Below are 24,521 nucleotides of genomic sequence, written 5' to 3' on the forward strand. Positions count from 1 at the left end.
TCGCAATGATGTCAACAGAGAGAGAAAACACTTCCCTGATGTACTGTATTTTCTTATGTAATAACACTTACATTGAACATATCACGATGTTCGGCTTTCTGGCAAATGTACCAAAATTGGTTGATGATGTCCCTCAGCCACACAAGAATGATGGAATGACCCTTTACAATCCCAGCCTGTGAACCAAAAAAGGAAAAATAACAACAACAAAAAATCTTTTTTCAGTGTTATTCACAAAAAGTATAAACAGTAACATCCACTTATAGTATATTTACCGCATGAAGTTTCTTTGTCAAATTTTTTGTTGCATGCCATACATCCAAAGAATGCAGTACACCTTTGTCTTTGTATCTCCCTTTCTTAGGGTCTGGAATAAACAAAGACGTAGTAAGGTTTGTTCGCAATATTTGATTATTACATTGTTATTATTTTGGCTATTGTTATTCAGAGATGAGAAGTTACAGTCTCCATAACCAGTCGTGCAAGTGTCTAATAATTTTTGTAATAAATATACTCACCCATCAGTGCTGCAATCTGCATGTGTGCGTCTGTGACAATCTCTGTGATGTTCAGGTCCTCCAAAAGGCTGTCAAACGTCTGTATGAAGGCATGCTTCTCCATGATCACACTGTTGCGGCTGGTTTGTCTCTTGTCCACAGTGACGACACTGATGATGTCCTTAGACTCATTTACCATAGTGGTATAAGTGCAGTACTGGGCGGTGTGGCCTGTAGATTTAAATGTGTTGTTATCACATGAAAAACATTTTTGCTTGCACCAAATGTGTTTACACAGATCAGAGATTTAATAAATAGAAGACTTACCTGGGGAGTCCATCCTTCCATCAGCTGAAATAGATAAAGCAAGCATATTATGACCTTTGCAGCTAAAAGCAGGGCCATTACATGTCCTGGAAGTGTATTAGCATTTATTTTTCACTTTAGATATACACTCATGTTACACAGACATATGTTGAATAGAGTAATAGCTTGCAATACCTGGGAAACAATCGTTTCTCAGGGACAGTGAGAAGAAATGTCATTTGTTTTTTCTTTCTCATAACTTTTGCTAAATTGACTTTGCAAGATGCAGTTCCACCCTTACCTAGGGCAACAACACTGTCCTTTGCACGCAAGCGTTCAATGATGGCAGCTCTCTTCTTCTCCCAAAACTCCTTTATAGAGTCAATGGAGTAATGGTTCTGAATTAGTCTGAATGTTTTTGTAGAGACTAAGCCGATATTCATATACCGGAGGAAGAGGGCCATCTTTGAAAAGTTATTGCCAGAGAGGAGTATGTTTGTGGCGACCATGAAGTCACCTCCTTGCATGGAATACTTCAGGACAGGCTGGCTGTTCCAATTCCACAGTTTATGCCCATGAATGCAAAACTAGAAAAGAAAGAAAACAAGATTCACTTTAGCCCATAAAATCAAATAATCATGTTTTCATTTCAAATTTGTACAGATATAAAAGTAATTAAATTCCTTGTGCACTCACTATGTGACGGTGCAGTAATACACAGTAGCAAATATGTATTATAAGGAAATACAATATGTAAAGGCATCAGTTTATTTTGATTCCCATCTGTAGTGACTAGTCCTTTCCTTTGTTCACTACTGGATGCTGATTGTTTTGTTTTGATGTGTACTCGAGCAATAAACCAATGAAAACTTCCTTTGCGTTTGAAATAATAATCGTCATTTAATTTCTTAATGAAGCCACATACTTATCATTTATCAACATAAAAAAATAGACAGAAAAATCGCTCAAGCACAGTCGAAAACTGTTTGCTCCTCCTTTCATCAACAACACCTGGGCAACACCACTGAGTAACCTAAAGTAACCTGCCTGACCCCCGCCAACATCGGGTTCAGGTCAGCAACACAAAGGAAATACTGCCACCTAGCAGTTTGGTGTTATAGGTGTTTATAAATAAAACATGGCTCCTACACCATCAACAATTTCCAAAGGCAACATCTACTCTTCACTGGGTCCCCAAACTGATATGTGCAGGTCAGTATTGAAAGAGTTGGGTGATTTGTAGCAGGACAATTACCAATAAGTGTTATTTGCAATCTAATCTGATGTCTATATAAGCAGCAGCTCATTGTTTATGGGGGTCCGGCAGCCAGATGACATTCATATTTAGAAGCTTATCTGCCAAGTAAATCCAAAGTCAGATCTCAAGCTCAAAGTCAAATTTCTTTGTAGGCTACATTTTAGCTCTTTGTGATCCTCTGTAAATTCTGAGACTTCCATGGCCCCATTTTTCCTTGGTAACATTTGGAATGTCAACTCACCCACTCGATAATGGTAGCACTTCCCCTTTTCTGGAATTTGACCTGAAACGGTGGAGTGGCATCACATCCTGTAGCCGTCTCGCCGTCCCTATAATGACATTTCTTGATGGGAAGCTGGAGGAAATTGACCATTCTTGCCAAGCTGCTGTTGAAGGCGATGCATGAGGCTGGTCAACTAGGTCATCTTCAACGGAGACCTGCTCTGGACCGGGGAAGGAGGGTACATCATTGTCTTTCTCCTCATCTGACTCAGGGTTTTCAGGGTCTTCATCCGTTTCATCATCGCGGTTTTGAATGTCAACGACAGATTCATCAAGCCCAACAATGGGTAGAGCATCAATCGCACTCTGTAAACCACCAGCAGCTCTGTGTGACAGGATAAATGTGTATACAGATGAAACTCATTACCAACAGGACTGTTAGTCCCCGTACTACAGAGGGACACATACCGTACACATATAGGTGGCACGTAATCACTGTCAGTTGGATTTGAACCATTTACATCCAGTTCAATTCTGTAATCGAAAAACAAAATGATAGATATTAATGTGTAATGATGAATAATTATGTCACATAACGTACAAAGTAGCGTTAGCTGCAAACATGTAACTAACTCTAACTTAGGTCACTCCGAATCCTTGGTTATCTCATATGATTTTCAAATCAAGCTCTAAACATTACCTGTAATGTTTTCTTACCTGGTTACTAGGAAATGAGCCATGTCAGCATCCGTTTTCAGACCCAACTCCAGTTGTAGCTGCCTCCATGAGTCAAGTGCGTAACCAATGTATATTTGGGTGCCAGCCCGGCTTTGCTCGTAACTTTGTTTCGAGTAACGAGATGCTGCCGATAAAACCTTCTTTTTCTTCCTTGGATTACTTTGAATTGGACTTTTTGTGGCGGTCGGTTGTTTGCTGGCCGCAGCAGACTCCATTGCGAACCGGGTCACCACACTCCTCTTCTTCCTCCAAGTCGAAGCTTAGTGTCGAATGCCGTCAAGGACGCGCATTCAGCGTCAGCTGACGTCACGTCTGCAGTACTGCGCGGGAAATTCGGGCCCGAATTGCAGTACATTATGCAGCACACAGCCTGTTCAAGCAATGGAGAGATACTGAGACGCGCAAATATAAATGTGAATGTAACGGACCAAAGACTATGCCCAGGAAAGTTAAGAAAAGTGTCACACAAAGGAAGGAAATCGACGACATGGAAGAAGATCGACGGTCGCAAGCTAGCGACAACATGCTAGCAGACACCCAACCGACTGACCCGGAACAGAGCCATGATGCCAATCTCGGAATTATTCTAAAAGAGCTTCGAGAATTTAGAAAGGACGCTAGCCAGAAACTGACCGACATACGCTTAGACATCAATAAGATCCACAAACGAGTGGAAGAGACGGAGGAGCGTATAGACGCTGCGGAGACTCGAATCCAATCTTCAGAGGGGGTTTTGGCTGAGTTGGTGAAACTTCAGGCGCAAACACAAGCTAAATTGATGGACCTGGAGGGGCGCTCCCGACGGGAGAATGTAAGATTATATGGGGTGAAGGAGGGAGCTGAAGAAAGCACGGCAACAATGACTAAGTTCGTGGAAGATCTGTTAACTAAAGGCCTGGAGCTCCCGTCCTCCACAGCCCTGAATATTGAGAGGGCGCACCGGGCGCTCACCATGAAACCCCCGGCCGAAGCCCCGCCAAGATCCATCGTGGTCAAATTCCCGAGCTTTAAAATGAAAGAAGAGGTACTCAAAAAAGCTTGGCAAAGAAAGGGATTTGATTTCCAAGGGAAGACGATTCATATGAACCATGACTATGCATCGGAGCTGCTGAGGAAGCTGAGGGACTACACAGAGGCGAAGGCTGCGCTGAAGGAAAGAAGCATACGACTTCAGACCCCGTTCCCAGCTAGGCTGCGGGTGCACTACAAGGATGGCACGGTGACCTACAACTCGGCAGAGGCGGCAACGGCAGACATGGCAGCAAGGGGGATGCCGGTGACGGTTTTGAAACACCCAACCTTTCTTTTGGATCAGATGAGCCAGCTGTCTTGGCGACCCAGCGGAAGACAAGGAAACCGGGAGAACCTGAGTGCCAAACACGGCTTTAAAGAGTCACTTCAAAGATTCCGACGTCAGGACACTTGATAAGTATTGATAATGTAAAGACTACATACTTATTTCTCCTTGTGACTTGACATTGAGATGAGAGAATCATTTACTCGCAAACAGGTATCTTTTGTGAGGTTATTTGCGTTATATGACCCCTATTAAGTAGATAATTTTAAAGGGCATAAGGAATAAATATGTGAAGTCGGGACACTTTACTGGACACTGTGGACCTGTCTATCAGCTTAGAGGCTGAAGAGGGCCCTCTCTCATTGCTAGATGGAAGAGACTCTCCCCCTAATCTGACGTTCCATCTGAGTTACGAGGCCATGAAAGAGGCCTCATCATTGGAAGTCACTGTGTATTTTTGTTATGTTTTCTGTTTTGTTGTAGTTAAAGTTTGTGTTGGTGCTATTATTACCCATAGCACCAGGGGTGCAAAGTCTCTTTTTTTTCTTTTCTTTCTTTCTTTTTTTCTTTCTTTTTTATCTAGGCGTTCAGGGCTTCAATTAAACTTAAATGATATATAATGCAAAATACCAAGTCAATTAAGGTCATTACCTATAATGTAAACTGTCTAGGCAATCCAATTAAGAGAAACAAAATTATGGCAAAATTAAAGAGGGAAGGAGTAGACGTAGCCCTTCTCCAAGAGACACATTTATCAAATTCGGAACATGAAAAACTTATAAGATGGCGATTTAATCAATACTCGTCTTCTTATAGACAGGGCTCAAAGAGAGGGGTGGTAATCTTAATTTCGAATAAATTAAATTTTGAGTGCATTTATGAAAAGAAAGATTTGGATGGGAGATTTGTTCTGGTTCGAGGTTATCTACAGGGTGCTTTAGTTACCTTCTTGAATGTTTACGCTCCTCCACTATCTGAGTGGACATTTTTCAAACACATTTTTGAGTTACTGGTCTCGGAAGCGCAGGGTACTCTAATCTGTGGTGGAGACTTCAATGTTAGATTACACCCAACCCTGGACACATCAAAACCCTGCTACACAGGAGAGAAGAAGACTACAAAAAATATAAAAATAATGATGAGGGAGCTCGGTCTCTCCGATACTTGGAGAGAATTGAATCCGACTAAAAAAGACTTCACTTTTTTTTCTCACCCACATTTGACTTATTCTAGGCTTGATTATTACCTTATGTATCAAAGGGACATGTATAGGGTTACAAATTGCAATATTGGGACTATGGATTTATCCGATCATGCACCAGTCTACTTAAATGTAACATTAGACACCGAAAAAAAGAGGACCATTTGGAGCCTAAATACAGGGATCCTAGATCCAATGCGGGAACAAATAAGAACAGACATAAAGCAATATTTTGATGAAAATGACAACGGAGAAGTATCCCCACAAACTCTCTGGGATGCTTGTAAAGTGGTTCTAAGGGGAAAATGTAGTGTCTGTGTGTTTCTTATACCTCCTGAGCTCTGAGTGACAGGACAGGATGGGACAGGACCAGATGCTTCCCTTAAAGTATATGTGGGAAGATGACGACGTAAAGGTCTTATGTACTGAACAACAAGTCCTTAGCCTGTAGTGTGCGTCAGAGAGTAGCTGAAGGAAGAGGCCCACACTGAGAACTGACCAGTTTAGAGGTTAGGTTTGATTTAATATATACATTGCCATCTAAGTATAGAGAGACTAGCAGGTCAACTTTAGATAACATCGATATGGTCAAACAAACATATTCCCTTGAGAAATATTCTACAGAGGTGTTATGCAGACCCATTCTTTCCCAACAGGATAGAGGGGCCCTCAGGTCCCCAAAAGTGAACAATTAGAGGAAATGGACAGACTCTCAAAAGGACCCGCACACCAAAGAACGGGGGTGAATTTGGTTGATCTCCTAAGACTGAGGGTCCGAGAGGAGTGGCAAAGTATTTTTGGGCATCACTTTGCCGAGATTTGAGAATACCAGGGAGTGCACACTCTGGTTCGGACACTGGCTTGAGATCTGTTTCAATAAAGATAGCTCTATCCACCCAGCCTGCCTCCGCAGAATTTCTTTATCAACATACTACACGCCGACACCTTTGGAGGACGACAGCCCATACACTTCAGGTGCCCCCCTTGCAGCATGGGCGTGCCCATGTGCCTCCTGAATCAGCAGACCCAAGAGATCTGGGGGCGCCACCATCAACCCCTCATGATTTCTCCACAGACCAGTAGCATCCTGGCTCGCACCTCTATCTATCCACAGTTGTTTATCTATGGCTTGAACTGCGTCTTGCATAGAAATCACTTCCCTGATCGTAATTTTGTCTTCTAAGTCTACTTCATGTGTGACCAAAAGAACCTCACCCAAAGTATTAGCTCCTGTAACTGCTTTCGCAGCTTCATCCGCGGCCTTGTTTCCTTGTGTAACTCGAGACATATCTGATCTATGCACTGCACATTTAGCTATTGCTATTTCCGCGGGTTTCATCATAGCATGCAACAACTTCAATATCTGCTCATGGTGTTGTATGGGAGAACCGTCTGCCTTCTTAAATCCCCGGTTCTTCCAAACCGATCCAAACAGATGACAGACACTGTGAGTCTGTATAGATTGTCACTCGTTTGCCCTCGGCCAACAAACATGCCTCAGTTAAACCCACTAATTCAGCAAGCTGCGCTGAAGCAGGCTGAGGTATCACTTCTGCTTTTTCAACAACAAATTCAGACCCTTGAGCGCTGGCTATGCAATAGTGAGGGCTCAAGGGTCTGAATTTGTTGTTTGTTTGGATCGGTTTGGAAGAACCAGGGATTTAAGAAGGCAGACGGTTCTCCCATACAACACCATGAGCAGATATTGAAGTTGTTGCATGCTATGATGAAACCCGCGGAAATAGCAATAGCTAAATGTGCAGTGCATAGATCAGATATGTCTCGAGTTACACAAGGAAACAAGGCCGCGGATGAAGCTGCGAAAGCAGTTACAGGAGCTAATACTTTGGGTGAGGTTCTTTTGGTCACACATGAAGTAGACTTAGAAGACAAAATTACGATCAGGGAAGTGATTTCTATGCAAGACGCAGTTCAAGCCATAGATAAACAACTGTGGATAGATAGAGGTGCGAGCCAGGATGCTACTGGTCTGTGGAGAAATCATGAGGGGTTGATGGTGGCGCCCCCAGATCTCTTGGGTCTGCTGATTCAGGAGGCACATGGGCACGCCCATGCTGCAAGGGGGGCACCTGAAGTGTATGGGCTGTCGTCCTCCAAAGGTGTCGGCGTGTAGTATGTTGATAAAGAAATTCTGCGGAGGCAGGCTGGGTGGATAGAGCTATCTTTATTGAAACAGATCTCAAGCCAGCGTCCGAACCAGAGTGTGCACTCCCTGGTATTCTCAAATCTCGGCAAAGTGATGCCCAAAAATACTTTGCCACTCCTCTCGGACCCTCAGTCTTAGGAGATCAACCAAATTCACCCCCGTTCTTTGGTGTGCGGGTCCTTTTGAGAGTCTGTCCATTTCCTCTAATTGTTCACTTTTGGGGACCTGAGGGCCCCTCTATCCTGTTGGGAAAGAATGGGTCTGCATAACACCTCTGTAGAATATTTCTCAAGGGAATATGTTTGTTTGACCATATCGATGTTATCTAAAGTTGACCTGCTAGTCTCTCTATACTTAGATGGCAATGTATATATTAAATCAAACCTAACCTCTAAACTGGTCAGTTCTCAGTGTGGGCCTCTTCCTTCAGCTACTCTCTGACGCACACTACAGGCTAAGGACTTGTTGTTCAGTACATAAGACCTTTACGTCGTCATCTTCCCACATATACTTTAAGGGAAGCATCTGGTCCTGTCCCATCCTGTCCTGTCACTCAGAGCTCAGGAGGTATAAGAAACACACAGACACTACAAAAACTTATAGGCTACTGCTCGAATCTGAAAAAACAGAGAAAAGCAAAAATTGAACAGTTACAGTCAGAACTGGGAAAATTAGAGAATGCACATAAAAAGACATCAAATCCAGGAATAAAAATGGAAATGAGTAAGAAAAAAAACGAACTGAATTAAATTTACTCAAATGATATTAAGAAAAAATTTATTTTTCTATAACAAAAATGCTATGAAACTGGGAGTAAATCAGCTAAATTATTAGCTTACAAATTAAAAAAGCAACAGGCAGAAAATATAATTCATAAAATAAGGGACCCCATTACCAACTCTACACACTGTAAAATAAAAGATATCCAACAAACCTTTGAAACATTTTATACAAATCTATATACCCAACCCAAAATAGAGGGAGAAGTGATGGAAGCTTTTTTAAAACTCATAAAATTACCCAAAGTGAGCGATGAACAAAATAGGTCTCAAATTGGTGAAATTACAGATGAAGAAATTAAAAAGGCAATATCATATTCAAAGATAAACAAAGCGTCAGGGCCAGATGGATTTCCTGCAGAGTGGTACAAAGAGATGAAGGACCTACTCACCCCTAGAATGCAAACTACATACAACCATGTGCTTAAAACTGGTATTGTTCCACTCTCTTGGAAAGAAGCAGTGATCTCTGTGATACCAAAAGAGGGTAAAGACAAGTTAGACTGTGGAAGCTATCGGCCAATAAGTGTTCTGAACCAAGACTATAAGATCTTTACCCACATTTTGGCAAAAAGAATTGAAAATATTCTACCTCAGATAATAAGTCTCGATCAAACAGGTTTTATTCAGCAAAGACAGACACAAGATAGCATTTGTCGAACGCTACATGTGATCGAGGAGATAAACAAAAATAAACTCCAGGCAGTAATATTAAGCCTTGACGCCGAGAAGGCTTTTGATCGGGTTAATTGGGAGTTCCTATTTAGAGTATTGGACAAATTTGGATTTCATCAAACCTTTATTAAAACTATTAAAGCACTATATAATAAACCAAAAGCCAGAGTAAAAATAAATGGAGCAATTTCAAACCCATTTGGCCTAGAAAGAGGGACCAGACAAGGCTGCCCATTGAGCCCATTGTTATTTGCATTGTTTCTCGAACCGTTAAGTCAGGGGATTAACCAGAACAATAATATTATTGGTATAAAAATATTAGACCAGGAATACAAGATTTCTTTATTTGCTGATGATGTTTTAATTAGTTTGTCAAACCCTGAAAATTCAATTTTGGAACTACTATCATCCCTAGATGCCTTTGGCTCGGTCTCAGGCTATAAACTGAACATCCAAAAGACCCAAACACTAAATTTTAATTACAAACCTAGCCAAAACATTACCTCTAAGATTCAACTGAAATGGGATCTAGAACATATAAGGTATCTGGGAGTCAACATCCCAAAAGACTTATCAATTCTATACAACTTAAATTTTGATCTATTAAATAAGAAATTAAAGGAAGATATGAAGAGATGGAATCTTATTCCAATATTAAGTTTTGAATCTCGGATTGAATCGGTAAAAATGAACATCTTGCCAAGGATACTATATCTATTCCAGACCCCCCCAGTTGTAATTAATGATAAACAATTCAACAAATGGGATAAATTATTATCACGTTATATTTGGCAGGGGAAAAAGGTTCCAAACTCTTCAATTGTCAAAAAATAAGGGTGGACTGGCTCTTCCCTGCCTAAAAGATTATTATATATCGACCTATCTAAGGATCCTGTTCTGCTGGTGTGTCTCAGATTATAAAGCAAGATGGAAGGAAATTGAAGAAAACATATCTGGGACGATACCAATTCAAGCAAGAATAGGGGATAAAAGACTAATTAAATGCTTGATGGAAACAGGAAATAAATGGATCAACTTATCTCTGAAAACATGGTTAAACGTTATCACTAGAAACGATATGTTAGAAGAGGTAAAGATTCTGAAATGGTGCTGCTATGATCCTGACTTTGCCCCAAATAAGATGGATGCCGACTATAAGGGTGGGATTAGCCGGGGTCTCTCCTCATATTGCACCTTGTTTAACCAGGCAACACTGAAGAAATTTCAGATGCTGAAAAGACTACATGGTCTCAACAATAGTGATTTTTTTAGATTTCTTCAGGTACGCCACCACCTAAACAGCACTATGTTAAAAAGCCAAAAGGCGTTTGAAAACAGTTTACTTAAAGTGTTTATCAGTGCATACAGGACAGACCCCATGCTTAAAGTCATCTCTAGACTTTATAGAGGATTGCAGGAAATAAAAATAATGAATACTACATATATAAAACAAAAATGGGACAGGGAAACCAACAGCTGCCTTTCAGAAGAAACCTGGATAAAATACTGTGAATTTCAGTGGAGGATATTATGTTCAAACTCATGGAGATCTTTCGGCTGGAAGTGTCTCATTACGTACTTCATTACACCTGCACAGCATGGCTACAGCACAGGATCCTCTAGCTGCTGGATGTTGTGTCATTCTCAGGAAGCTAATCACTACCATTTGTTCTGGGCCTGTCCAAAAATAAATATTTTCTGGCGGAAGGTTTATTTAGAACTAATAACCGTATTTGGAACTGACATTACATTTAACTGGGACGAACTTCTTTTTGGGCTTGTACAATCAGCTAATGTAAGCGTAAAAAATAAATATTTGTTTGGAATACTGAGTAGCTGCTAGAAAATCAATTACAAAGAAATGGCTCAAGCCAGATATCCCATCTATAGATGAATGGTATGATATTTACGATATACATGTAATGGAAAGAATCACTTTTTCGATGAGGCTTCAACAATCTAAATTCAATGACATCTGGAAGCAATGGAAAATGTACATTTGCCTAAAACGCTCTTCCTTTGTTTAAGTTTCTTTTTTATATCAAGATGTACTTGGTTGGTTATTTACTTTGTTGTAATATTGTGACAGAAAACACCCCATGTCCATGCTATGTTACTTTATAAAAAGCTTTGTAACAGAGTTCTACAAAGTAATGTCAATTAATTAAAAATATATATTATAAATAATAAGTGATTGCATAGGTATTCACCCCCTTCAAGTCAGTATTTAGTAGATTCACCTTTGGCCTCAATCACAGCACTGGAGGTGAATACTTTTTTAAAAATATATATATATATATCATTAAAGCTAGCTTTTTGTTGTTTTTTTCCAACCTGCCTGCCTGTTTGTCTGCATTTGGAGCCTCATCTCTAACACATCCTTATTTTTATTTTATTTTTTTTATTTTCACAGCGATCATGTAAATCAGAGCAGGTTTAATATTAAGTGTTTCTTTTTTCTTACTGTCTGTAGGCGGGATCCCTTGCTTGTCTCTCTGGGCTTTCTTTTGTCTCACTCTCTCCACGTTGGCCATTGTTAATGTTGGCTATTCTGCTCAGGGAGGGATCATCCTCCCAGCCCCCTCTCTGTGTCTCTGTCACAGTAATGAAAACAGGGTACTGAGCAGCACTGTGACGTCACTCCCCTCCACCCATTCACTCTTGTCCTCTCTCTGCCTCTTTCTGTCCTTGCTTTTATCTCTGCTGCGTGCTCTGTGACTGAAGGTGGATGGGTGGTCATGTGATGTTATAATACCCAGGGATTTTCTGTCAGGCATTTTCTGTAGGCTTCCTTCCTATCTTAAGAGAGATTGCTTAATGTTGTCCTGCATCTAGCTGCTCGCTCAGCTCTCCTTTCAGAAGGATTTAGTTTTAGTAATAGTGATATTTACCATGGCTCTGACTGATGGTTGGATGGTGTGTTAGAATACAAACACATTGGAATACATGTGCAGTGGGTACATGAGTGGACGGCAGCAGGGAAAGGCAGCATTTGTACATGTGACTGGTAAGTGACATGCTTGTTGTCTGTGTGTTTGGGTTGCTATCCAGCTTATGTACTTTACCGGAGCGCCTTTTTGTCATTATTATTTGGTGACAAGGTTATTGTATTGTGTTTGTAATCAAACTGAAGCATAGCATATTCCAATAGAAACACAGAGTGGTCGATCCAGGTTGAGTGTTCGTCTGTGTGTGTTCCAGGAATACATTCATCTATTCACTGCTTTACTCTCTGCTCCAATTGAACACCCTATCGGTTCAGTGTGCTTTGACAACAATTTAGCACATGTCTGATCAGCTATTTATTATATGATTATTTTACAGTTTTTTACAGGGTTTGTGCATTTTGGGCATCTTTTTAGGGTACAAGCGTCTTGGTTATGTTTCATTTGTATTCAATATTTGCTTCAGTTATTTTGTATTTGGGGCATTTTTTTTCCCTGGGCAGGATATAGTGAGCAACAGGACACAGATTAGACTAATATGATCAGCTTTAAGGTGTCCCTCTACTTTTTCCATCATACCCAGAATAACAACAGCAAAAGCAGATAAGGAGGTGTGTACAGCAACTACTATTGTGTTTGTGATAAAACTGAAGAATATACAGCGTATTCCAATAGAAACACAGAACACCTGGTTGTTCCAGGTTGAGTGTGTGTGTGTTCCAGGAATACATTAATCTATTCACTGCTTTACCCTCTGCTCCAATTGAACACCCCACTGTTTGGTGCATTTTGACAGCAATTTAGCTTTTTTTTTCATCAGTTATTAATTATAAGATATTTAATGTGCTGGCTGAAATTTATTTTTTTTACAGGATTTGTCCATTTTGGCATCTTTTCAAGGTTTAAGCTTCTTGGCTATATTTAGTCTATATTCAATATTTGCTACGGTTATTTGTAATTTGTGCATTTTTGCTTCATTGGACAAGATACAGTGAGCAACAGGACACAGATTAGATTGCAGATCAGCTTTAAGGCGCATTGCTACTTTTTGACAGCTCCTACAAGCTTTCCAGTCACCTCACTGAATGCTGGCCACGCTGACTATGGTTGGGCTTACCCAGCGTTCTCTTTGTGTGTTGCCAACTATGCACTGAGCTCAATGTTGGGTTCAGTTCATGGGGATTAAAAATTAGATTCAGACAAAAAAAAATCACCTAAATACGTGTGGTGATGGTTATCATTTACTGTCCATCACAGTTTCATCAAAACAGCAAAATGCAAAACTCTTCTCTTCTTCCTCTAATCAATTAAAACAGATGTTTACATTGCCAAAGAAATAAAAATATAATACATACAGATGCAGTGATATATATTGGCTCAACATGGTCGATATGCATGTGCTTGACTGAAACCAGCGGATCGGCAAATAAGATAGCATTCATCGATGCCAGTGGCTGATGTTAATCTGTTGTGTCCGCAGCTATAACTTTCTCCATGACTCTGGCAACATGCCACGCACACTTGTGGTTTGTTTTCAAACAAAGGTGAAAGAAACTGTCGCCTTGTGGGACGATTACAATGTTTCATTTAAAGATCAGTGACTTGCTGTTTGCAAGATATGACCCATTGACATTTCAAGAGGAATCTCAGGAATTTTACTGCTCAAAGCCTTCTCTTCTCGAACTCGGGTGACCAAATTGTGATTCTCCTTTCAGCCCACTTTTGGAGTCTATTCTCCTAAAATTCACTCGGAGAAATAGGTGAGACAGAACAATTAACAACAGGTGTTACGGCTTATGGGGGGTTGGACCGGGAAGCACAGACTGGCAGGCATCTAAGCGCAAAAAAATGTTTATTCAAACAAAAACCTCCACAAGCAAAATTGACAGGTGGCCGGCAAGGCAGGTGGGGAAACTCCAGGGGCAAGCCCTGCAGAGGGGGAAGAACAAAGAGGTGGGGGAAGCAGAGACAGGGCAAAAAACACACCAGACACAGAAACCTCACAGTACCCCCCCGTCAAGGGACGTCACCTGTCGCCCTACCAAGGGCCGATGTAACTGGGAGCCAGTTTCCGTGATTCAGTCTGCAGGGGGAGGTCCCGAGAGGACAATCAAACCTTCTGCCCGGGCTGGTAGTCAGGCGCAGGGATCCGGTGGAGGTCTGCCAATCTCTTGTTCCGAGCCGCCGTGCGGGTGAGGGCTGCCCGAGCTTCACGCCAAACCCGGCGGGCACGCCGGAGATGACCCTGCACCGAGGGCACAGCAGAATCGGCCTCCTGCGAGGCAAAAAGCGGAGGCTGGAAACCATTAGAGGCCATGAAGGGAGACATACCTGTGGTGGAGCAAACCAGGTAGTTGTGGGCGTATTCAACCCAGGGAAGGTGGGTGGACCAGGAGGCCGGGTGGCGAGCGGTGACGCAACGAAGAACTGTCTCCAAGTCCCGGTTGGCCCGTGCCATCTGGCCGTTTTGTTTGGGGGTTGATGTCGCGAGGAGAGGCTGGACGATGCCCCCAGAGCCCGGCAAAAAGCTCGCCAAACCGACGAAAACTGGGGTCCTCGGTCTGAAACAATGTCCTGAGGGATGCCATGCAGCCGGAACACATGTTGGATGAGCAGAGTGGCATCCCTGGGCTGAGGGAAGCTTGGACAGGGGAATGAAGTGCACAGCCTTAGAGAATCCGTCGCAGGCCTGCCTCCATCAGAAGGTAACACCACCATTCTGACTATTGTTGACAAAGTCCACAGCAATATGAGACCAAGGCCGGTGAGGAGAGGGGAGGGGGCGAAGGAAGCCAGCAGGAGGGCGGTGAGAAGCCTTGCTGTGGGCGCAGACGGAGCAGGTGGAGACGTACTCCCTGGCGTCAGCAGACAAAGTGGGCCACCAGAAACGCTGCTGCAAGAGGGCTAGGGTGCGGTGGAAACCAGGGTGGCAAGCTACCTTGGAGGCGTGTCCCAACTGGAGTACCGGGACCTGGCAGGCGGAGGCACAAACAGCCGGTCAGGTGGGCAGCCTTCAGGATCCGGAGGGTCCCCTCTGGCCTCCTGGACCAACCTCTCGACCTCCCAGCTGGCAGCTCCAACCACACACGATGAAGGCAAGATGGTCTCCCCACATGGCTCCCCCTCTGGAAGGGCAAACTGGCGAGACAAGGCATCTGGCTTGGTGTTCCTGGAGCTGGGCCGGTAGGTGAGGCTGAAGTTGAAACGGCCCAGGAACAAAGCCCACCGGGCCTGGCGAGAGTACAACCTGCAGGCAGAGCGGAGGTAGGAGAGTTTTTTATGGTCAGTCTAGACTATAAAGGGAAAGGTGGAACCCTCCAGCAAATGCCTCCACTCCTGGAGAGCCAGCACAACCGCCAGAAGCTCACGGTTCCCAACATCATAATTTCTCTCCGCCGGCGTGAGACGGCAGGGGAAAAAGGCACAGGGATGCAGAACGCTGTGAGAGAACGGCTCCCACCCCTGTGTCTGAGGCATTGACCTCCACCACAAACTGAGCAGCATGATCTGGGTGAGAAAGCACAGGAGCAGAGGAAAACAGGCACGTCAGTCTACTAAAAGCAGCGTCTGCTGCAGGGGACCATAAAAAGGGAGTCTTTACAGAGGTTAGCTTGGTTAGAGGGGAGGCGACACTACTGTAGTCCCTGATGAACCTACGGTAAAAATTGGCGAACCCCAGAAACCTCTGTAGCTGCTTTCTGGTTGTAGGAGTGGGCCAGTCGGCCACTGCCTGGACGTTGGCAGGGTCGGTACTGATCTGCCCCTTTTCCACCACAAAGCCAAGGAACTGTACAGAAGTCACATGAAATTCACATTTCTCTGCCTTAACAAATAGTCTATTCTCCAGGAGCCTCTGTAGAACCAGTCTGACCTGCTGGACATGTTCTTCAAAGGACTGGGGAAAAATAAGAATGTCATCCAGGTAAACAAACACAAACTTATTTAACATGTCACGCAGGACATCGTTAACAAGGGCCTGGATAACAGCAGGTGCATTAGTTAGTCCAAAAGGCATAACACAGTATTCAAAATGTCCAAGAGGAGTATTAAAAGCAGTCTTCCACTTGTCCCCCTCCCTAATACGTACCAGATGGTATGCATTCCTAAGGTCGAACTTAGTGAAGACGGTGGCTTCGTGAAAGGAGCTGAAGGCAGAGTCAATGAGGGGTAAAGGGTACTTATTACATATGGTAATGTCATTTAAACCCCTGTAACTGATACAGGGGCGAAGAGATTTGTCCTACTTGTCCACAAAGAAGAAGCCCGCCCCCACAGGAGAGAAGGAGGGACGAATAAGTCCAGCTGCAAGGGAGTCTGTAATGTAAGTCTCAATGGCCTCGCTTTCTGGTTCGGTGAGGTTATAAAGTTTGCTAGACAGTAGGGGGTCACCGGGGAGCAAATCTATGCCGCAGTCATAGGGTCTGTGAGGTGGCAAGGATTGGGCGCGGTCCTTATTTAAAACCTCATGGAGGTTGTGATATTGTGCAAGGACCCAAGTGAGGTCAACTGGTTTGGGTGGAGGTGGTGTAGGGGAGACTGTGGTAGGAATAGCAGAGTGAAGGCAGTGTGAGTGACAAAAAAGGCTCCAGTTGGTGATGGCAGAGGTGAGCCAGTCGGTTACCGGAGAGGAGCAGTGCCAGAGGAGCAGTGCGGTGAGTCACTCGACCTAGCAGCCTCCCGTCGAGGGAAACCACGTCCTTAGCTGATGGTAAGGGCTCTGAGGGAAGGTTAAACTGGGAGACCAGGCCAAAGTCAATAAAATTGTCATCAGCACCAGAATCCACAAGTACCTGCAGGGGAAATGAAACTTGCGACCAAGACACAGTACCTTTAAGCTGGAGGCAGCGAGGGGGGTAGGAAGGGACGGAGGTATGGCTCACCAGTGCCCCTCCTGTGGCTGGTGAGCCTGCTCTTTTGGCCGGCCTGACCACAGTAAATGCAGAGCCCAAGATGCCATCGTCATAGGCGTTCAACCTGGGAGAGCCTCGTCCTACCCAGCTGCATGGGTTCCTCGGCGCTGGGGAGCGATGAGGCCGCCAGCGGAGAGCCACTGGAGACCGGTAGATCAGGAGGTAGAGGAGAATGTTCAGATGGCCGGGCAGACAAGGAACGAGAGGGGGGGAAAGGGGGACTAAGCCTGGCTGCTCTCTCCCTGCATCTCTCACGGAGGCGGTTATCTAAGCGAGTAGCCAGGGAGATTAGCTCATCTAGAGAAGATGTTTCGTCCCTAGCTGCTAGCTCATCCTTGAGCTCCTCACTCAAACCCCTGTGAAAAACCCCTGTTGTGCCCTCTCATCCCACCCACACTCAGCCACGAGAATACGAAAGTCAATGGAGTAGTGGGAGACTGTGCTGGATCCCTGCCGTACTGACCTCCTTGCCCTTTAAAGGGTGGTCGAAAATCTTCCACATCTCAGTAGTAAACAAAGGAAAATAATTACATAGGGGTGAATTGCTGTCAGACACAGCCAACGCCCAGGCAGACGCCTTATCTGACAGCAAACGCATAATAAAAGCAATCTTAGCCCTATCTGTAGAGTAGGTTAAAGGCTGCTGATCAAAAACTAAGGAACACTGGTGGAGAAACTGGCCCCTAAAACTCCTGAGTACCTGGCAGGTACAGGGATGAAGGGCTCACAGGGATGGTTGGGTGGAGGAACCGGAGGGGAGTCCGGAGTGGGAGTTGGAGCTGGAACGGCAAGGAGGTGTGTGGACATCTGGTCCAAATGGCCCTCGAGTTGAGTGACTCCTGAAGAAAGGTGTTTAAGCATGTCCATAATCTGTTTAAGGGCCTCCTTGTGTTGCCCCATAAGGACTCCCTGACTCTGCAGGGTCCATATTGGCCAGATAATTCTGTTACGGCTTATGGGGGTTTGGACCCGGAAGCACAGACTGGCAGGCGTCTAAGTGCAAAAAAATGTTTATTCAAACGAAAACCTCCACAAGCAAAATCGACAGGCGGCCAGCAAGGCAGGCGGGGAAACTCCAGGGGCAAGAAAACACTCAGGCACGGGGCAAAAACTCAGGAACTCAGGCGATGAGGCAGCAAGGCACACGAAACTGAAAAAACACACAAGAGAAAAACACGTCAATACTTATGATCAAAACACAAGGCAGTACACGGAAAATTGTCAAAGAGAAACGGTCAGCTCTACCGACAAGACGGAATTATCTGGCAGGGGAGTAGGGTGAAGACCAGAGGCTTTATGGAGGTGGTGATGAATGAATGGCTGCAGTTGTGCCTTGTCAGCCCCACCTGCCAAGCCCTGCAGAGGGGGAAGAACAAAGAGGCGGGGGAAGCAGAGACAGGGCAAAAAACACATCAGACACAGAAACCTCACAACAGGAGTCATACTGTCTGACTTAAGGGAGATACCTTGTTGAACTTGTAAATGGTGCATTTTTTTCTCCTTTGGAAAAAAAATATAACAATACTAGATCTACTATGGTGCAATATGTGAGATATATGTATGAATGACAACACACAGCAATGCTTAATAAAGCGTGGTAATTTTGAACAAAATGGCGACTGGGCTATAAGCATTATAACAATTATGGTACAGCAGTAGTCAGGCTGTGTAAGCAGACTTTGTGTAAAAATGGTCAAGCTGTTCTGATATCTATTGAATATTGTGTGACGAATTATTTTTTGAAGCTAGTTTGCACTTAAAGGACTAGATGTCAGTGCTAACATCAACCACGGCAGCAAGTGCTTGGTTTGTCTGTTCTGGGCTACATGGCAGCCTTGCAACTGCCTTACATTATCCACTAATGAAAACATAATTATGAATGTAATATTTCATTTTGCCATAATTCCTCTGTATATTTGACTCGATTGAATATTTAACCAAGTGAGAAGCCACTTAAGTCCAGTCTTGTCAGTTATGTCTTTTCTTTTAATCAAACAAGTGTAAGTTCATCTGTAATTTGGTAGTTAAAAACAAAGTCTTCTAAAACAGGCCGCAGAATGAGTCAGTGGAGCATAAATTGAGGGTGTCACAGCCTAGAGACTGCTGAAAGGCAAAGCTGCTATGTTGTTCTCCCATTATCAAGCTGGTCCAACTAGTGATCTTTTGTCCACATTGATGGATGCAAGGCAGATAATTACCATTACCATTACCAAAACCAAACTGATAGCACACAAGTGTTTGTTGTGTTCCCTCTGTAGCATTTAGCCATGCTAAATAACATGACCCGCTACTCACCCGTTCTGCTCTGCCTCTGATCTGCTGTCATGCCTGAGCAACAGTAGGTAGAGCATGCCAGTCCTACAGTGATTGTCGGCATGCACAGATGTATTTTAAACTGGTGTACAAAGCCAAACTGAGTGAATACACATGACACACTACGTTACAATCCAAGGTGGTTTCAGTCATTCATGCTGCGAGTCTGATCACCAGCTTATGTGATTGGCCACCGCAATGTGATGTCGGGCTGCAATTCTCTAGCGTGAGAATCTCTCTCTATCAATTTTTTATTGGAGCCCCCTGTTGGCAGCTCCACCACAGCCAAAATGAATTGCACTCATTAAAATGAATGGGAAAACCTGCGTTTTTGACTTACTGCCGGATTTGGTCTGAAACCAGTGTTTAATGCTTTTTGATTTAATCTTGGATACCGTTGATTTTGATTACTGGATCAGTTAGTTACTGAAGAGTCCAGCCCTCTCTGCTGCGCTCCAGGACAGGGAATGTTTTGATGGCACAGCACCCAATGAGGAAATATTTAAATATATATTTAAGATTTGTGTTGGCTGATATTTTTACAACTGAAAGGTGTTCATGGAATAATTATTACACTTCACTATAAGCGCAAATACGGAAGTGCAAGTATGCGAGTAACACTGCTGGTTTGAATGTTTATGAAAACTTGCTCACAAAAAAAGTTTTGTCCTTTACGGGCTCCATACTAATGAAATATAGGACAATGAAAAGCGTATTTGTTTCCTCTGTGGCTACTGCACAAATTTGTATGTGTTGTTGATAAATGCCAGTCATACCACACACTTCATTTATTGCTCCTGAGATTTCACTTGTTTAAAAAAAGGAGCCCCCCTCCCCTCAGCATTCAGCAATGAAATGCCCTGATCTAAAGCTGTCCCATCTAAATGAATTGTACAATTACACGATTGTCATTCCAAACAATCACATGTTACACTGAATGCACCTTGAATATTTGTTTCCAGGCTGAAGCAATTGATGTTTTGATTCACGACTGGTGTTCATTGTTAACAAAATAAACTATACAACTAACTTAATACAACTAAGCAACTGAAGACGTTAAAGATATATGTGTGTGTGTGTATTAGGGGTGGAGCCGAACCCGAATACGGTATTCGGAAAGGCACAAATAACGAGTTTTTGACGAATACTAATTTCGAACAAATACTTTAAAAAATATTTGTATTCGGGAACAAGAAAAACATCATATCAAAAAGCTACGTTTCCTCATGAGACCGCAGTACATGCCGGGATGGGTGAGTGAGTGACGTTCAGGAGTCGGGGGTAGGGGCGTCCAAACACCGCTGTTCCGACTCCCCCGCCCCCGCAGCTGTCCATGGTGCTGCTGAACCAGGTGACGTTGTTTACACTCTGCGTTGTGGCTTGTCTGTGAAATGCGCGCTGCTCAGGGACTGGGCAGATCTGTCCCACTTGCTTTGTCCCTCACTCCGTTGGGAGATCTTCCACAGAGTAAAAGAAATACACATTGTTTCTCTCCCCCGCTCCGCTCGAGCGCGGCTGAACGCGCCTTGAGCCCACTTCACAGGCGCGAGGCTGCTGCAGCCGGCGACCCTGCTGACAGCAGATCGGTGCTTTGGTTTCGTTTTAGGCAATGAAGAAAGGAGTTGGTTAAGTTTAGTAAAAAGACCAGGTAGGTAGAGCCAGAAGCATAATGACCGTTAGCTATAGGATACTATGTCATATTATTTACAGATCAAGTTTAGTTCTTGGAGCTCTGTGCATTAGAAAGAACAGTTCTTTTAAGTATTATTTGTTTTTATTCTGTCTGTTCAACGTCCTCCAACAAGGACGGGTGGTGGTGGGGTTCATAATGTTCACAATGATATTTTATTAGTTGTTGGTTTAACCATGGATGAGGTAATGGCTGTTATGTTATTTTCTTTTCAGTGACATTCCTTGTTACATGGTCATTGCTGGATTTATGGAAAAACATCAACCAATATTGCATATCCATAATTATTATAATGGATAATTAAAGAATACTTACACTATAATGAAAATTAGAAGTGTAACTCAAAAAATATATATTTTTACGCCTATTTTGAATTTTACTCGAATACAAATACAAATACAAATACTTTCCCCCCCTCAACAAATACAAATACAGATACAAATATCGGCTGCTCTGCACACCCCTAGTGTGTATATATATATATATATATGTACACACATATATATATAAAATGTTAATAAGCGATGTTCCTGTCCATGAACAAATTTAATTGACTTCATTTTATTAGGTTAAATAATAAAACTTGAATATAATATAGTACCATTTTTCTAGTTTTCAAATTGAGTTTAGTGGTAAGTACATTTTTCTTGACATTGGCAAGTGAGTTGTACTTGATGTAACTGCAGTAAAAATGTACTTGAAAATGATCTTTCTGTCCATGAAAAGATTACATTTATTTTACTTGATTAGTTTAAATAAATATAACTTATAACTTGAGTATAATGAAGTACCATTTACTGTATATCTTCACAAATGTTAAGTTTAGTGGTAAGTACATTTTTCTTGACAAAGTGAGTTGTACTTGATGTTATAGCAGTATAATTTACTTTAAAACGTATTAGTGCAAATTGTCCTAAGGATTTTATTAAGTAAATCTTACAAGTTTGTTTTTTCAGTGTAGATACAACTGGTACAATTTGTAACCAGCACTAGCTGTCCTGAACAAGCTAGAAGGAGCAGCGACTCCATTCTGATTTCTCTCTGGAGAGCTCCTCACCTGCCGATAGTGAGTCACTGTAGTGTGGGGGAGCAGCAGTCCAGCCCAGCCACCCTAACTATCCAAAGAGCTTTGGAATGTAAAAAGACTTGTCAATTTAGAGCCTTTCCTTGTTCTAGTTTATAAAGGAAGTTAGCATTTCTTTGTTTCTTTCAATACATTGCAAAAACTCAAAATCCTACCAAGCGTATTTGTCAGATCTCTTGTCAAAGTATCAGTTAATATAAAAGCACCTTTGAGGTGACTGTAGGAAGTAAAATGGAACAAGTGAAATTTGCTTACTTACTCAGTTAGTAAGATGAATTGTCTTTACACAATTCCCTACATCTCACTGAAATGCTACTTGATTATGTCTTGATTATGTCTTATGTGATGTGTAAATAGATATTCTGAATAGAAATTAGATAAATATACTCTGCATTGCAAGGGTGCTGACCAAAATGACCAATCACAATAACAGTTTCAAACTTTTAAGACTGGAACAGCTACTCCAATGTGTTCATCATTTAGAAAATCTGAAAGCTGAATGTATAAATGTGCCTTCTCCGTAAGATTATGTTTTTATGACAGTGTAACAATGTCTGTAACAGTGTCAGCACAGTTGCACAACACTGCCCAACATTCAACAACTAGTCTTTAAGGCCCTCATGCAGCATTTGTCTGTGAGAGCTTTTTAACCACAGTCATCTCAACAAATCCATCTAGTATGCCAAACTAAAAAATGTAGTCTTTGCAGCCCTCGTGCGGCATTTGTTTATGTAGATTTACTTTTCTCAACTGGTGTCGAGATCTCTACACACTGGCCATATACCATCAGCAAGTAAAAAAGGACATTATACTCAGTTCTAATAAGTGATGTATTAATAATCAGATGTGTAATGATTGTTGTCATGATTACAATTAAGTCACAATGAAGTTATAATGAAGTTATAAGCTGAGGTGGGGTAAAGGTCGAGATTTCACAATGAATTTGCGAAAAAAATGAGGAACAACAGTTGACTAGTACGTCATCATGCTACTGCCCTTCCTACGGCCCTATAAGGAAGTAAGCAAAATCTCCCTCTTAAGCAGCAGATGGCCAGCTGAGAGAGTATAAAAAACACAGCAACAAAGGAGACAATGTTCTTCCTCTCGCTTTTTCCTTGGATCAACACATGAGATCGAGTATGTGAGCAGCCAAAACATCGCAGAAAGGACATCAAGAAATTCAAAGCAGAACTCAACAAGGAATTAAGATTGCAACGGATTCACCATTTTAACCAACCAACTGTGGATTACAGTTTAGACATTGGGGTTCTTCTGTTCACTCTGCTGGCATGAAATTTGGACTTTGAGGAAATTTGGGGACCTTGGGTGGGGTCAAGAATTACGGCAAGGACTTGGATTTAGGCATATCCTCCGAAAGGCCTGACCCTCTCAATCTCTGCTACAAGTATTTTAACCAGCCTCAGCTCTTTTAGATTAATTTTTATTATATACTGAATTGTGATTTTTACCAATATGTAATTTTGATGACAATTAACAGTGATTAAGATAAGTATGAGCTGTATGCTTTGCCCTTGCTAAAACCATGCAATAAAACCAACATAATACAGTTAAAGTAGAGGTTGTGGACATTGATTTTAGGATTCTTTGATAGAAGTAAAAAGTAGGTGATAAGTGTGCAAAATATGTTAAAGGTTCTTAAAGGTTATTCCAGCCTAACAAATTGAAACAGTCCCTTGGGGTTTACAAAAAGCCCCTAAAATTCAACCTAGCACCACAACAAGTGCACAGATCACTTAGAGTAGAGCTGTCATTAATGGCCGTGGCTGGTGGCAGTATCTGACTCAAGGGCTATTAAAGTCAGGTGCCAAAACAGTGGAAACAGGGTAGATGTTCGGACGTAGGCAGTGAGAAGCTAGGTGAGTCTCCTCGCTACCAGCTTAAGCAGTTAGTAATTAAATCCCATTTTAAAGTAACACCTTGTAGGATTAGGAACCTAACCCTTTATAATGGAGAGCTGGTCCAGTACCTCCTGGACAGGGGTATACTCAGGATCTAACACCAACCATCCAGTGTGCCATAGTGCATGATGTAACCTGCAAGAATCAAAGAAAGCACACATTACCAATTGCATACAGTAACAGCAGTGTGCCGAATGGAAACTAATTTCTGATATAGAAGATGAACCATTACTTTACCGGGATACAGCAGAATTCAAGAAATCAAAAAGGAAGGAACAAGTTTAAATAAAAGCCAAAGAGTTCCCAATGAGCATAAGATATATTTACTAAATAGTTTGTTTTAACTTAAAGCTGCAGTCTGGAGTTTTGAGAAAAGAGTGGACTTAGCCAGAATATTTGAATGATACAGCTCCCAGGTCCCTCCTTCTTGCGCTGCAGCCCTGCCTTCAAAGCCCCTCCCCACAGAGGAGCCTGCTGTGCACGAGCATGCTTGAAACGATGGGAAACGGAGGACGCACGA

General features: G+C 42.6%; 2 protein-coding genes across 3 annotated transcripts in view; one reads left to right on the plus strand and one right to left on the minus strand.

Moving 5' to 3' along the window:
* Positions 1–53: 53 nt before the first annotated feature.
* On the minus strand, positions 54–1,132 carry LOC311253354 (uncharacterized protein; the record flags this gene model as incomplete). Its single annotated transcript, XM_084347264.1, has 5 exons — positions 1,105–1,132; positions 825–848; positions 519–728; positions 276–367; positions 54–176 (listed from the first exon to the last, which is right to left on the minus strand). Exons 2-5 carry the CDS (start codon positions 835–837, stop codon positions 54–56), a joined length of 438 nt encoding a protein of 145 aa, XP_084203390.1. The 5' UTR covers positions 838–848; positions 1,105–1,132.
* A 10,733-nt stretch (positions 1,133–11,865) lies between these two features.
* The window catches only part of plekha6 (pleckstrin homology domain containing, family A member 6), a 312,790-nt gene continuing 300,134 nt past the window's right edge, over positions 11,866–24,521 (plus strand). For both annotated transcript variants that reach the window (XM_084348673.1, XM_084348676.1), the window contains exon 1: positions 11,866–12,147. The gene's annotated coding sequence lies outside the window, so the exon portion shown is untranslated. The remainder of the gene's footprint in view (positions 12,148–24,521) is intronic.

This window comes from Pagrus pagrus (genome assembly GCF_965226575.1).
Source record: "Pagrus pagrus genome assembly, chromosome: 3".
NCBI classification, from domain to species: Eukaryota; Metazoa; Chordata; class Actinopteri; order Spariformes; family Sparidae; genus Pagrus; species Pagrus pagrus.